Source organism: Manis javanica, chromosome 3 (genome assembly GCF_040802235.1).
Source record: "Manis javanica isolate MJ-LG chromosome 3, MJ_LKY, whole genome shotgun sequence".
Taxonomy (NCBI): domain Eukaryota; kingdom Metazoa; phylum Chordata; class Mammalia; order Pholidota; family Manidae; genus Manis; species Manis javanica.
In genome coordinates this window covers 40,033,764-40,047,864 of record NC_133158.1, presented here as the reverse complement: position 1 = coordinate 40,047,864, position 14,101 = coordinate 40,033,764, and the positions used below count along the sequence as shown (strand labels likewise).

General features: G+C 60.6%; 1 protein-coding gene across 2 annotated transcripts; it reads right to left on the bottom strand.

Annotated features, from left to right (window-relative positions):
* Positions 1–774: 774 nt before the first annotated feature.
* On the bottom strand, positions 775–12,647 carry POFUT2 (protein O-fucosyltransferase 2). Of its 2 annotated transcripts, XM_017658355.3 has the most exons (9): positions 12,475–12,647; positions 11,047–11,297; positions 8,765–8,909; positions 8,012–8,122; positions 5,073–5,139; positions 4,430–4,555; positions 3,428–3,608; positions 3,118–3,241; positions 775–2,047 (listed from the first exon to the last, which is right to left on the bottom strand). In XM_017658355.3, exons 1-9 carry the CDS (start codon positions 12,603–12,605, stop codon positions 1,894–1,896), a joined length of 1,290 nt encoding a protein of 429 aa, XP_017513844.2. In that variant the 5' UTR covers positions 12,606–12,647; the 3' UTR covers positions 775–1,893. The 2 variants fall into 2 exon arrangements, with proteins under 2 accessions (XP_017513844.2, XP_036860883.1); XM_037004988.2 differs by lacking the exon at positions 4,430–4,555.
* Positions 12,648–14,101: the final 1,454 nt, after the last annotated feature.

Below are 14,101 nucleotides of genomic sequence, written 5' to 3'. Positions count from 1 at the left end.
GGCAGATGGCACATCCTTCTGCGTCCCTGCCCTGCGGTCTCACCCACTGTTGGGTCATTCCTGCAGCACGCACACCCCTGACCCCTCCACCAGGCCAAGGCTGAAGGCCCCAGGTGCTAAGCGCCCCCCAACCCTGTCAGCAGGTGTCCCTGGTGTCCCTCCAGCTGCCAAACCCCCCCACCTGATCCCATTCTTCCCAACAGCCGCTGACCACATCTCATGGATGCTGGCTCCTAGGCTTCACCCCTTCTCTGCTCAGACCCTCCAGGGGCTCCCCTGACTCAGGGCCCCGATTCACTCCTGCACCCCACCCCCCACCCCAAGCCTCTTCCTCATCCAGGCTACCTGGAGCATGCAGGCCTGCCACGGGGCCTTTGCACACACTGACCTAGAATCAGCTGTGGCATGATGCAGTCTCCGCCTGCCCCAACCATCTGCCCCCAGAGAAGCAATGTCCTTTGGCTGGTCTTTCCTGTCAGGGGCAGGCCCAGGCAGGCACGGTGCTGCCCCCCTGGGGCCTCAAAGGCTGGCAGCTCTTATACTCCCTCCGACCCAGGACTGTTTCAAGACAAGCCTGGCAGCAGACGGCCCAGCGGGGTGAGCAAGGCCGAGGACACCGGTCTCCACCACCTTCTCCCAGGGGCACCGCACGCTGCCTCCTGCGGACCTGGGTCCCTTAAAGGGAGTGGTGGTCACAGCCCCCACCACTCTGTACAGCCCTCAAGTGGAAAAACACTTGAGGACGTGGAAAAGCACTGTTTCTAGGGTTCCCACTTTCTAGGAAAGGTCTTTATTAGTATGTTAATGTACAAATGGAAGATTTCATCACTTCAAGCCACATGGCTGAGTGACACCACAGGCCCCTGTTATGTGTCCAGGGTTGACTTCAAAAGCCTGGGAAGGAGAAGAGGCAGGAAGGACCCAAGACCCTACAGGCCCTGGATGTGTGGGCTCTGCAGAGGCCTCTCCGTGCCACGCTTGCCCCCTGCTGCTTAGCCAGGGCACCTGTGGGATGCCAGGCCCCTAGGAAGAGGCGGCAGGGGGGCCGAGGCGGTGCTGCCTCACGGCTGATCCACGTGCCCTGCGGCGGGTGTCTGTGAGGTGGCCCAGAGGGCCCCGACCAGTGGCGTCTGCAGTGGCCACACGCCTCAGGCCCGCAGGCAGCCCTCCTGCACCGCCATGGCGGTGACAGAAGCACCACCCAGATGCCGGGGTGAGCAGTGCAGGCCGCTGGCTTCCCACAGACCCCCAGAGCTCCTCTCCGCGTGCACAGCTGCCTGGGGCTCCCAAGCTGATGGGGGAGAGGCAGCCAGGCCCCAGATCCACTCTGCACGTCAGCGCTTCAGCTCCCCTGTGACCCCACCCCCAGTCCTCACACAGGGCCAGAGGGCTGGGCACGGCGGCCTGAGCATGAAGGACACGGGCCTGCCCCAGGCCAAGCTTGGCACCGCCCGCTCGGTGCGCCCTGGGATGGGAGGTGCTCACAGCGCATCTGCCCCCACCCTGCCACAGGGAAGCCTCCTCACGGAGTCCTGAGAAGAGCACCCCTACACCTTCATGGCTGCATGTGAGGCCTGCTGGGGGCGGGGGTGCAGTTTCAGACCCCAACACGAAACACCAAGTCCCAGAGGGCAGCAGTGCCTCCCAGCAGCGGACGGTGGCTACAGGCATTGCACTGGCGTGGCTCCTGATGCAGTGCTCCACGCTGTGACCTAGTGGCTGCAGGCTGTACCCCGTGGGCCGCGCCGTGCCTGGACCCCCAGGAAGCGCGTGTGCCCTGCCTACTGGCTGGGGGCAGGCGCCACCCCACGGCACACACGCCACAGAGGGGAGCCCACAGTCCGCCCGCCACGCGGACACAGTGCGTGCCCGGGGCCGGAGGCCTCCGCGCACTCAGTAGGCAACCCTCCAGTGCGCGGGCTGCTCGCACGGCTCCTCGCGGTCTCCGCAGAAGCGGTTGTAGGTCGTCCGTGGGTCGAGCCCCAGGATCTCCCGCTCCTCGTGGATCCGGAAGGAGAACGTGGACACCGACGTGCCGATGAAGAACCTGTCGAGGGCGGCGGAGGTCACGGGGCTGCGAGGAGGGGGCGGCGGGCTCGGGGGGCCCCAGATCTCTGGCTGTGGGGCTGGAGGCTCAGACCCGAGGGGCGGGATTCCCGGGCTGGGGGGCGGAGCCACAGGCGAGGCCAGGACTGCAGCCCCCCACCCCCGTGTGTGTCCGCCCTGCCCCAGGCACCCGCCCCTCGGGGTGCCCGCCGGATCTGGGTCTGTGTGAGGGCGGGCAGTGGGGGAGCTGAGCCCAGCGCCCTGCAGCAGGGCCTGGGGCTGAACTGGGGGACTGGTCTCTCAGCCCCAACGCACCTCCACCTCAGGTCTGCTCGGCAGAGGAAAAGGGCCCCGTGCCGTGGGGACAGACTGCCCTGCAGCCCGTTACACGTGTGCCCGGCAGACCTCAGGGTTACCTGCGGACCTCACACAGCAGACACGCCCACCTGTCACAGCCAAATGGGGCTATACCTAGCATGGCTGAGAATTCTGAAAACTGGGAAACTAACCCCCTCGACTTTAATTGTCCATTTTACTTGAAGCAGTTTGACCTCCTCCCAGCCTGGGTCCCTGAGGGCTGACGGACACATGACCCCCAGCCCTGACCCTCCTGCCTCCCAGGCATGAGGCAGTAAGGGGCCTGTGCTTCTGGGCCTCAAGGAGCCATGCAGCCTTCAACGACATGTGCATGATCGAGGCTGCAACCAAGCCTGCTGGGGGGGTGGGCAGGCCCGCTCGGAGGGGCCCCACACGGCCCCAGACAAGACGAGGTAAAGACGTTTGCGTGGTGGCGAGCTTACACCCCGTGGTGTCTGCAAATGAGGGCCAAAACCATTACAATGAAGGACCCCCCAGCTAAAGGCACTAATTGTCACCAGAGACCTAAACAAGCAGCGAGACCGATGGGGGCACATGGCCTAGCGTGTACACATAGACTGCCACCAGACCCCAGTGTGTGACCACCACCAGCCCTCCACGTGGTCACACAGACCACCACTAGCCCTGCCCGTCAGCTCCTGGAGACAAGAGGACCTTCTGAGAGCCACAGATGCGCCCTCGGCTACCAGGCACCTGGCATGTGCGCAGACCCACTGGTCGATGATGGCCACGCCACCATCTTTGTAGAGCTCCAGCTCCTCCCACGTGGGCTCAAACCGCATCATCTCAGGCAGCAGCTTCTTCAGCTCCTCATATTCTGCAAGTGGAGGGGAGGAACGCCAGAGGCTGAGCACAGCTGGGTGGGGCTGTGCGTTCCCTGACCCATCCAACTCCTCAGGGTGGCTGGGAGGGAGGGAAGGCGCGGCAGAGAATTCTGTGTCACCGCCCCAGGTTGCCTGCCCGGGTGCGCCCAGAACTTCACAGGGCGGCAGGAAGTGCATACCCTCCCTGACGGCATCTGTGGCCACAAACACTCTGTCCAGCTGGTGGGTTTTCATAAGGCTGCGGATCGTCCTCACAGCTCCGTCTAGACTAGGCACGTCTTCTCTGTGCCCCCAGATGAAGTCCTTTCTTCTCAGGTGGACTCCCAGGTACGGGCCCCCCAGGGAGGAGCCCAGCCTGACCTGGCAAAGAGGACAGGGCCTGATGAGCTGGACCCACGGACGTCCAGGGTGGCACTCAGACGCGGTGGGGTGAGAGGGTCCACACGGCGGTGCCACTCGGTGAGCCAGCCTGAGGGGCTGTCAGGCCAGAGCCTCGGGGCACTGGGACCGGCTGTCTTTCTGTGACCATGGTGCCTGATCACCAGGCCCCGTTATCTGAGTGAAATAAACTGGAAGGAAATACAAACTGGGTGACAGAGAAAACCTATTTAATGTTGCATTTTTCCAGTAAAGACTCTCCAAACAAAAGGCCTCCTCTCTCTGACCCGAAGAGCCACGTGTCCCATGAACAGCACGCCCCCAGGACAGGGCAGCAGCATGGCAGCTGTCACGCTGAGAATGCTCACAGATAACGGCAATTTGAAAACGCAGCACAGTTTTTGTGGAAATTAAATTATAGGAAAACCCAACCTTCAGAGATAATATTTTTTAAAAAGCATGATGCGGACCAAAGGGTATTAAAGGCGCTTCTGGGTGAGTCTCGCCTCTTGTTGCTCTAAGGGAAATACACTGACTCTGATGATCTCACTTCCTACTCTCCTTCCTGTGCGCCCTTCTACTTGAGGACAGCCTCTGGGCGGCTGGAGCCTGTCGGGGCCCCATCTCACTGAAGGGCAGGCCACCACGCAGGCCGCTAAGTTGGCTCAGGGCAAGAGGGCACAAGCATAGCATGTGGTCACTACGGTAACACGGGCTGCAGCCCATGACACCCAGCGAAATCCTGCCTGACTTGTTTAGGTTAGGGCCCCAGCCTGCACACACACCCCAGCGGGGGGATTTACCTTCATCTTGGTCCAGTCCTCCTGAAAGGGGATCCTGTCGGCCTCGTTGGTGGAGTTCAGATACTTGCTTCTGAACTCATCCCCCACGGCCCGCAGGTGTTTGGCAAACACCATGCTCCGGCGGGTCTGTGGGGCAGAGAGCCTGTGGCTGCCGCCCACCCGGCCAGCAGGGGAGCCGCCCTGCCCCGTGGCAACGCCCAGCCTCTCGGGAGTCCAGCCAAGGCTCTGACGGAAACCCCAGGATGAGAGGCCGGCACAGTCGGCAGGGCCAAGCCCTCACCAGAGGCGAGTCAGCAAGGCTGTACAGCAGAGCAACCTGTTAGCACCAGGATGCCAGGTAGGAAGGAGCCCCCTCACTAGGCATGCAGCCACGTGACCATATGCTGAGCCTGGGATGTGCAGACGCCTGTGTAGGCTGACACCAAAGACCCCTGCCAGTGGGGTGCACAGTGCAGTGCGGGAGGGGCCGACGCTCGTGGCCTGCCCAGTGCTCAGCCTGGAACACCCCATGCACAGGTGTGAGAATCACTGGTGTGCTCATGCCCGCGCCTGCCCCGGCCCGATGATGTCAGTCAGCAAGGCTGCAATGAAAGTGGCGGAGGGCCGGGGGAGAACAGAGGAGGGCGCTCAGGGCGACACTTACGTCCCAGTACTCCTTCCCTCCATAGTGGTCGTGCAGCAGGTTTTCGGCTCTGTCCAGCATCACAGACCTGAGTTTACACAACAGCAAAGAGGAGGAGGTGCTGGCAACAGTTCTGCTCACGCTCCCGAGGCCGCTGAGAGTGTGGGGGTGGGACGGGCACTGGGGCATCTGGCAAGTTCCTGCTGACCCTCCAGGCAGCAGCTGGGGGGCCCTCCCTGCCATGGCCCTGGAAGCCACACTAGCACACCTGCACAGCCGCCCAGTCCCAGCCCAAGCTGGTGCGACCACTGATGCAAATGAAAGAGCAAAGAGAACAGCAGCCATTTCCATTCTGGGTGCCAGCCTCCACTTACCACCCACCAAGATTGTGCCAAAATGTTCTGTTTTCAGGACCAAAAAACTGGAACCAGCAGCGGCCAACAACTTGAGTTCAATAAACAGTTTTATGTCTGTACACAGAGGACATAAAAGGCTGTGGTGGCCTCGTGGGGCTGTTAACTCGCAAAGTACCTCAGTAAGTGGGAAAAGCAGCCGACAAAAAGCCATGTGGAGAACACACACACGGTACAACTCCGCTTGCGTTTAAGAAGGTGAGCATATGCATTCAACATGAGTGGGAAGGTTCTGGAAAGGAACAGGATGGCAGGATGGTGGTGGGCTCGGGGTCAGTGTGGAAGCAGGGCTGCTCTTGGAAGCTGTTTCCCGACAGACTGTGGCGCCCTCAGAGAAGAAGGCCTGTCAGACAAGTGGCCATGGCCAGGAGCAGGTCACCCCTACGCCTGCCTCCTGCCCCAGCCTGCCTGGCCAGCGGGTGGCCTCCCAGGGCAGGACACCTCCCAGCACAGATCGGCTGCATGTCAGGCTAGCGGTGCCAGGCTTTCAACTTTACACAAATGCAATTTGTCTGGATTTAGCTTTTGCATTTTTACTTGATATCACACCCATGTTTCTTCATTGAACATGGTGGGAGCCATGTTTTAGTTTGAATATGCCACAACCTGTTTGTCCCCGCTAGTGCTGAGGGCCAGGAAGTGCTTCTGCTTTGGGGCTGCCACTAACACCCTTGGAAACCCAAGCCAGGTACAGGCGCAGCGCCTGCTTGCAGAGCTGTCACCTTCAGCCTGAAGGCACACGTCCCTGGCCATCTCCCAGGCTCTCCCGCCAGCAGCAGCCCCGGCTGCCCATCTTTGCAGGGGCACGAGGGGCTGGCACTCTGCTTCCCCGGCCAGCAGCCTCTCCTCTGGCGGTAGACCTGACCACCAGGCTGCCTGCCCTCCATCCACAGGTGTTTAGGGCCTCCATCTGCACCCTGCACTGAGCCCTGTATGCAGCAAACATGTGTGTCTTCTCTCACTCTGTAGGTCTTTTCATTTTCTTTAATGGCACTTTGATGGGCAGAAATTCTTACATTATTTAATGTAACTGAATTCACCAATCTTTTCTTTTGTGGTCAGTGCTTTTTACATCTTGATGAAGAAATACCCCGAGGTGTTTTTTTCTGAACGCAGCATCTTCGCCTTTGACGTGAGGTCTCTGTCCCCCTAGAAGTGGTTTTCTGCATTGGGGCGTGACTCCCCGCCTGGCCCCACAGGTCTCAGGGCACTGCTTCTGCCCACCAAGGCCTTCTGGGCACGAGCCTCTCTGGGCCAGGCAACATTGCCACCCATGAAGGGACTCAGAAAAAACTGAGGTTACATGTACACAGGTCTAAAGCTTCAGCCAGATCTGCTTGTGAAACTCACATACTTTTTAGCAAGGGCCCTGCCTACAGACACCCATCAAGCTGGACCTCAGCTGGCTCATGACCGGCCTGCTCACCTTTTGTCCGCAGCAGCCCAGCATGCCCCATGGGGGTCCCATCTCAGAGGAGATGGGCTGGGGAGGGTCTGGTACACGGTGCAGTATGGTGGCTCTGTTTGTGATCTGTAGGGTTGTGGCATCTCAGAGTCACACGAAAGGCCGCCCTGGGCACTGGTGGGGCTGTCACGGGCCTGCCCCCATGTGCCTGCTTTACTCTGAGGGACACTGATGGTGGCTCACAGACAGGCTCAGTCTCAGGGACCCCTGACCTCAACAACTAGCAACAACCCACAGCAAACTGCTAGGAACACGGCGGCCTGGCTGCTCAACCCATTTCCACCTCCAAAGGGATTCATTTCACAAGCCAAGCGTGACACTTGCCGGAGACCCGGGTCCCTGCCTGCTGGCCCCTCAGGGCCACTCAGCAGTGAGGCGGGCAGCTGTGTGGCCGGTTCTCTGCATTCCACAAGGCTGGCAACACCGCTCCCCAGGGGAGGCCGGGAGCAGCTGCCACAGCAGAGCTGGAAGAGGCCGGAGCTGGTCCTCTGGCCACTCAAGGGTCAGGCGTTGAGGAGGCCAAGTGAGAAGCCTCACCTCAGAAGGGGTTGCCCAGTGGGCAGGGCCGCTCCACCGAGCCCTGCAAGGCTGGCCCCAGCACGCCGGCCAGTCTGAACCCTCCCAGCCCCACGGCGGCAGCCCCGTGCGCCACACCACAGCGCACTCTGCCATTGCCCAAACGGGAGAAGTAAAGGAACATCGGCACCCCTTGCAGTCCAGCCATCACCGACGTCCTCGGCCTCCCCTCTCTGCCACCCTCCTCCCCACAAGCCCTTCACCCAGCCGTGGTCACCTGTCACCATCACCCCACGCCAGGAAGCCCAGGCTGGGAGGGGGCCTGACGGGGCACTACGAGGCATGGGGCTGGAGCCACAGGGCAGGGGCGTGGCCAACCCAGCCCCCAGGTGCCCCCCAGGGGCATGGGCAGCCTCTTCTTCTACTCTTCTACTCCTAGGCGCCTAGCTGGGAGGTCAAGGGTCGAAGGGGACATGGTCTAGCCCCCCGGGCAGCTGGATGCGGCCAGCAGGACGGAGCACACACCCACACCCCACGCTCAGCCACTGTGCCGATCAGGCACTTACCGTGCCGACGTGTTGCCCAAGAGCACGGGCGCGATGACAGACGCTGATCCTTGAACGGACAGACAGGAGACATTTAAACCCCTCGTTTCTTCATAGCCCCAAAACCATCCTCTGGAAATGAAGATTCACAGCACCCATTAATGTCCCCACACAGGCGATGAGATCCGGGTGCGCACTGGTGGGGCTCCGGGGGATGGACTCGGCTACTTCCCAGGGTGGACCTACTGGGCGTGACCACAGCTAACAACACTCTGGCGAGGATTTTTAAAGGAACCGTGACTTCCACCTCATCTGATGGGACGCCTGATGCTGCAGGGACCTGGACACCACAACAGAGTGAAGCAGGGGCAGTCCAGGGGACCTGAGCAAGCGCACTCAATGTGTCACTGCCAGAGCTGATAGTGGCTGTCCGGGGGACAGCTGCGCTCTCCTAAGAGCTGCGTTCCTGAAAGCAGAGCCGAATCACTCTGTTGCTCTGCCCGTAGAGACTGCTGGGGTGACAGCCCTCCACGGGGAGGGCTTCTGACGGCAAGTCCTACTGATGCCTGGGTGACCGGACCTCACTTCCACGGCCACGTGCAAACACATTAAAGAAACCCGCATCAGGCATCTAGAAAATGGCCCGAGTTTCTGCATGTGTAAGTGGGACGGGAGGCCTCTGTGCAGGGGTAGGGGGTGGAGGGGGCCTTTGGGAGCCCAGCGGCCGCTGGGTCCATGGACGGCAGCTGCCTGGGGCCAGGGCGCCCACCGCACCTGTAGTACTCGTGTTTGTCTTGGGAGTACAGCGGTGGGTCCAGGCAGGGCCGCGCATCGATCTTCTCTTCCCAGGTCCCCTCCTTCCACCCTTCGGCGTAACTTTGCAGGACATACACCTGGTCAATGAAGGGCCCGCCAGACTCTGGAACAGACCGAGAGCAAACAGTGCGGCAGGGGCCACAGTGCCCGGGCGCCTCTGCACTGGCAGAACCATCACCTCCCACAGCACCATCTCCCCAAGGGGCTGAGACAGATCACAAGAGAGACAAGTCAGCAGACGCCACTAGGCACGAGGGCCCCAGGTGGGGAGAAGGCTGCCCAGGGGAATGAGATTGTCCAGGCTACGGCTGCCCCCAGGCTCCTCAGCGACCCCTCCCAGCCTCTGGGCTTGCCTCAGTCTGCTTCTCGTCCCTGCATTGCAGGCAGGCCAGTCCTCGCAGGCCAGAGACCACGTACTGCCTTTTTTCCTGGGTCCCTCCCAGGAGGCCTGCTGGGCTGCCTGCTGTCCCTGGAGCACACTGGCCTCCTCCCTCCCAGGGCCTCTGTGCTGGGACCTGGGCTGGGACCCTTCAGGGCTCTCCTGAACCCTGTGGGGCCATTCCAACCTCACCTCCTGGACATACCTTCCCCAGCCACGTCCCCCCAACTCTGCACCCCACCCCTTCTTCTCTGTGCATTCTTTGCCATCGCCTATGATGCACATTTCAATTCCTCACTTCTGCTATTTTCCGCCTCCCCATGACCCACAGGAGCTCTAGGACCTCACTGTGTCCCCCTTCCCCACCACTCCCAGAACAAGGCCACATTCATGGCGGTCAATGAAAATGTGTTCAAAGATGGGTTGGCGGAGCCCAGTAACAGCAGAACCACAGCAAGCGGGGTCCCGCTGTCTTTTCCACATGGGTTCTTGCTAGGGGCTGACATCTGCCTCACTGGCGGAGACCAGTGCCAGAGCTCCAGGGGCCTTCTTGCACTGGGACAGTGACGAGACCCTGGAGGCAGAGATGCCAGGTGCCCTGCCACACCCATTCCGGCAGCCTGTCCAAGGACAGGCACCCAGCCCTTCCCCTGTAGGGGGAACAGCCAAGCAGAGTCAAGGCGAGGTGGTTGGTGGGGGGCAGAGCTGGTCTGCCTGCTCCACAGAGTGTCACCCAGGGCACCTGGTCTCCCCTGCCCCTGGTTGTTCAGGCTCCAGGCTGGAGGCTTGGACAGCAGAAGGGAGGACACCTACCTCCTTGTCCCCACACTGCAGCCTCTGCTCGCTAAACATGAGAAGGGATGGTTACAGCCCAGACCTGCCCGCCTCTGTGTCTGTCTATCAAGAAACCTGGCAGTCCCAGCCCCCAAGAGAGGCGAAGGGCAGGTTCTCTAGGAGGCTCCGAAACCTGTGGTTCAGACCAAGGCTACAACTGACTCCCTGGCTACATCAAGTCTGACTAAACACCCAGATACACTTCTCATGTTGGGTTGGGCAAAGGTGCATTTCCAAGAATGCTTTTTGCAATTCTAAGGGTTTGCCTCTTGGCGTGATGGGAGATGTCAGAAGACACTGCCTGTCTTTCCATGCCTGCAGCATACACAAGGCTGACTCTGATCTGACACAGAAGATGCTCTGAAGTCAGGTTCAAAGGTGCAGCAAGAACTGAGCTTGAAAAGCGAAAATGTGTGCGAGCCGCAGTGCCGCGCTGGCCAGGAGCTCCGCTCGGTGCGGGGACCCTGGCTAGCTCCTCTAGGCCTCTTTCAGGTGGCAACGGCGAAGCATCTGACTTTGAGTTTATGGCTTCTAAACAAAGCAATGGGAAGCTCTAAGTACCTTAATTCTAAGAAGGTTTTCAACTCTTCTCTCTTAAAAAGATTTAAATGGGGAGGCTGAGCTAGACTCCATGAAACACAACGCACAGTTACAAGTCCTCACAGCACTGAAGAGCGACCCCACGAGGTCAGCCCCACAGCCACCCTGCACTGGCCTGCAGGTACAAACAGCCTTTCCTCCCAGGCCAGTGGCTCCCAGTCCGTGCCAGGCCTTTCCCATTCCAGCTCCAAGCGCACCTCCCTGAGACACTGGTCACCTGGTTTTCAGAGGCGAGGGGGCACATAGCTCATACACTTCAGATGGATTTCCCTAGAAAAACTATGGAAAGACGAAGGCCACCCTACATACTGCAAAACCATAACAGGCCCGAGGACAGCGGGTGGGGCTGGCTGAGGTCTAGGGCCTGGCCTGAGGTTCACAGCAGAGGCATCGGCCACCAGGCCCCAGCTAAGCGACCACTGCTCACCTGCAATGAACTGCTCATACTCAATGACAGGGATGTTTCTATTGAGACTCGGAAGATCAAAGAAGTCAGACCAGGGAATGCGGACCTGGTGAATGTCAGGGCTCCGCCAGTGGTAGAGGCGGCCCCACGGGGGCAGCACGAGCACCCACTCTTCAGTCTTCAGCAGCGTCTTCAGGAGGGAGGCAACACGGATGTAGACGTCCCTGCGCAGGTTGAAGCCCTCCGGGGGGTTCACGTCATATAGAAGGTACCTAGCGAGAGGGAGCAGTGAGTGGCGCTTCAGCACACGGGCTCCCGGACCCCCCATGGTGGCTGACAGACCCTGGGAGTTCTCAGTAGCTGGCAGTTACTATAGAGAGCAGGTGACTGCCCACCGGCATCTTAGACGACGGGTTACTTAGAGCCTGTGTAGGAGCGGCAGACACCTTGGCATCCCTTTAACAACTACCAATATGCACAGCCAAGCATGACAGAATCTCAGCAAACAGAGCCTGCAAATCAGTCCTGCAGGGGAGCTCAAACTTTTTGGCCTAGTGACCCCTTTACAGCGATGATCACTGAGTACCCCTAAAGGTTGTCATTTATGTATGCTAAATCTATTCCTGTATTAAAAGTTTAAGGATTTTAAAAAGTACTTACTAGTTCACTTAACGATAATAAACCTGTTACCACTATTAACATTTAAAAATGAAAAATAAGTACTTTTCAAAACAAAAACAATTTGTGACATTTGTAATGTCTGTAATTTCTGCAAGTCTCTTTTTTATCTGGGGATAGCTGGATTTTCATCTGCTTCTGCCTTCAATGTGTCCTGGTAACACAGGTCGGGTAACCTCTGTAAAATGTCCATAGAGAGAATGAGGGTGGAAAAGCAAGTAACATCCTGGTTTTACTATGAAGATGATTCTAACACCTCAGAGCCCCCTGGACACTTTGAGGATACAAGTGACATCCCTCTACACCAGACACAAGCGGGGCGGTCCTCGGCTTCTCCGACACCTTACTCCCCTCCCTTCTCTGCGCTGGTTTCCTGCAGCTGCCCTCACTACAGATGAAGCTCTGCTGAAATCCCCTGCTGGGGCCTCCACATCCCCGCAAGACTGCCGTCCCCTGGAGGAAGGGGCCAGGGCCACCTCCACATCCCGGCACACGGTCTGTTTTTTACTAAGCCCTCAGTAACCGCTTCACGGCACTGACGCTCATCTACGGACGTGCACCTTCTGCACAGAGGCCGAAGGATTCCGTGCACATCAGGCTGGGCTTCAGGGCATCGGCAGCGGTGCTCCCTGGACCCCGGGCAAGGACCCGATCATCTCAGGGCCCGGGCCGCCCCTGGACGTTGACGCACAGCCGCCCCTCCTGGGGGTCCGGGGAAGGGGACGCGCGCCCCGCCCCGCCCGCTCCTCACAGCCTGTGGGCGCGCGTTACCGTCTGCGGGACGCCGCCCCCGACAGGATGTCGGCCGCGGACTGGCCGGGCCAGAACTCCTCGCCCGAAGCCGAGGCCGGCGGCCAACAGGACGCCGCGAGCAGCAACAACACGACGCCCAGCGCCGCCATGGCCCCGGGCGGCCACGCACTTCCGGCGGCCTTGGCCCGCCCCGGAAGTGCGCGGCCGCCCCTGTGGACGCGACGCGCGGAGCCCCGGCAACGCCTTAGCCCGCCCTACCGGGGCGGGAGCTTCCGGGGCGGAGTGCGCGGGCCCAGGGGCGCACTGCCGGCTCTGCCCGGAGCGGCGGCGGCGTGGGTTCTGCGTCTGCACCATCGCTGGGGCAGCGGGGCTGCGGGGCCGCGGGTGGGCGGGCCCGGCGGGGCGCTGCGGCGCCGGCCCGCGGGCCCGGGGTCGCCGCGGGGCCCTCCGGGCAGTGTCCGAGGTGAGGGGGTGCAGGAGGCAGGCAGGGCGGAGTGCGAGGGTGAAGAGCGGCCTGTGTGTAGGGGGCGCAGGGCATTGGGGGATGGGGCGGAAGCTAAATTTGGGGAGCTGAGACCTGTGGTCACGACGATGAGCGACCCCTGTGCGGCCCCCGCCCCGTCTGCGCCTCTCCCGGTGTGTACCACGCGCGGGGCGAGGGGTCTCCGAGAGCCCTGCTCCCGGCATGGGACCTGGCTCGCCTTCCACCTCGCCCCGCAGCCGTTAGTACTCAGCTGCGGTGGCCCCTGCCCGAGGATCGGCCGGCCGCGTGTCCCAGCCGTTAGGTGGCTGCAGCCTCTGTAGTTGACAGGTCCCAGGGGAGGACCGGCTGCAGCCATGAGGGGCTCCTGGGGAGGGCACGGGGCAGGTGAAGGGTCCAGGGGTCTGTAGGACCCGCTCAACCGCAGCTCCTGCCCTGGAGGTGCTGTGTTAGGTGGAATTAAGCAGCTTTATTGGTGAAGCCACCTTTACTTGTACGTGTCTGGAAGCAGGGTAACAGGTCGTGTGTTGCCTGCAGTCCTTGGCCCGAAGGGCTCGCACCGGTGGACTCGGAGGGCCGCTCTGCTCCAGGAGGGCCAGCAGGTGCTGCAGCCCCTCGCTGGTCAAACGCCGGCAAACCCCTTGTCTTCTGGGGGCAGGAGGTAACAGATGCTGCAGCTCAAGAAGGGAGAAAGAATCTGCCCTTCCTCCCTTTTTGTTTTATTCCGGTACTCAGTGGGTTGGACGAGGGCCACCCACAATAGGGACAACTTTACTCAGTCTGCCAGTTCAGATGCTAATTTCTTCTGGAAAGGTCCTTAGAGACTCACCAGAAATCTTTTACCAGGTATCTGGACATCTGGACACCCTTAGCTCCATTAGGTTTTCACAGAATTAACCATTCACAGTCTCCTTAACTGATCACCCTGTCACCTGGCAGCTCAGCTTTTGACACTGCAGGCCCCCCAGGGGTCAGTCCCAGTGATGCCAGCCAGTGGTCAAGGGGCTCTGCACTGGGACCAGGCTCCACACCTGCTACCCCACCACAGACCTGGCCTGGCTCTAGGGTTCTCACAGCCCCCTGGCCAAAGAAAGACCACCATGAGGGACTCTGAGATGTCCAGACCTCTCCATGGTCAGCGTGCAACCAGCTGGCTCACCTGAA

Excerpts from the sequence above, each read along its gene's own strand:
- POFUT2 (XM_017658355.3), bottom strand. The coding sequence starts at position 12,605 with ATGGCGGCGCTGGGCGTCGTGTTGTTGCTGCTCGCGGCGTCCTGTTGG. Across the intron at positions 11,298-12,474 it reads GGGGCGGCGTCCCGCAGACG|GTACCTTCTATATGACGTGA; the intron begins GTAACGCGCGCC and ends CCCTCTCGCTAG. Across the intron at positions 5,140-8,011 it reads TTGGGCAACACGTCGGCACG|GTCTGTGATGCTGGACAGAG; the intron begins GTAAGTGCCTGA and ends GTGTAAACTCAG.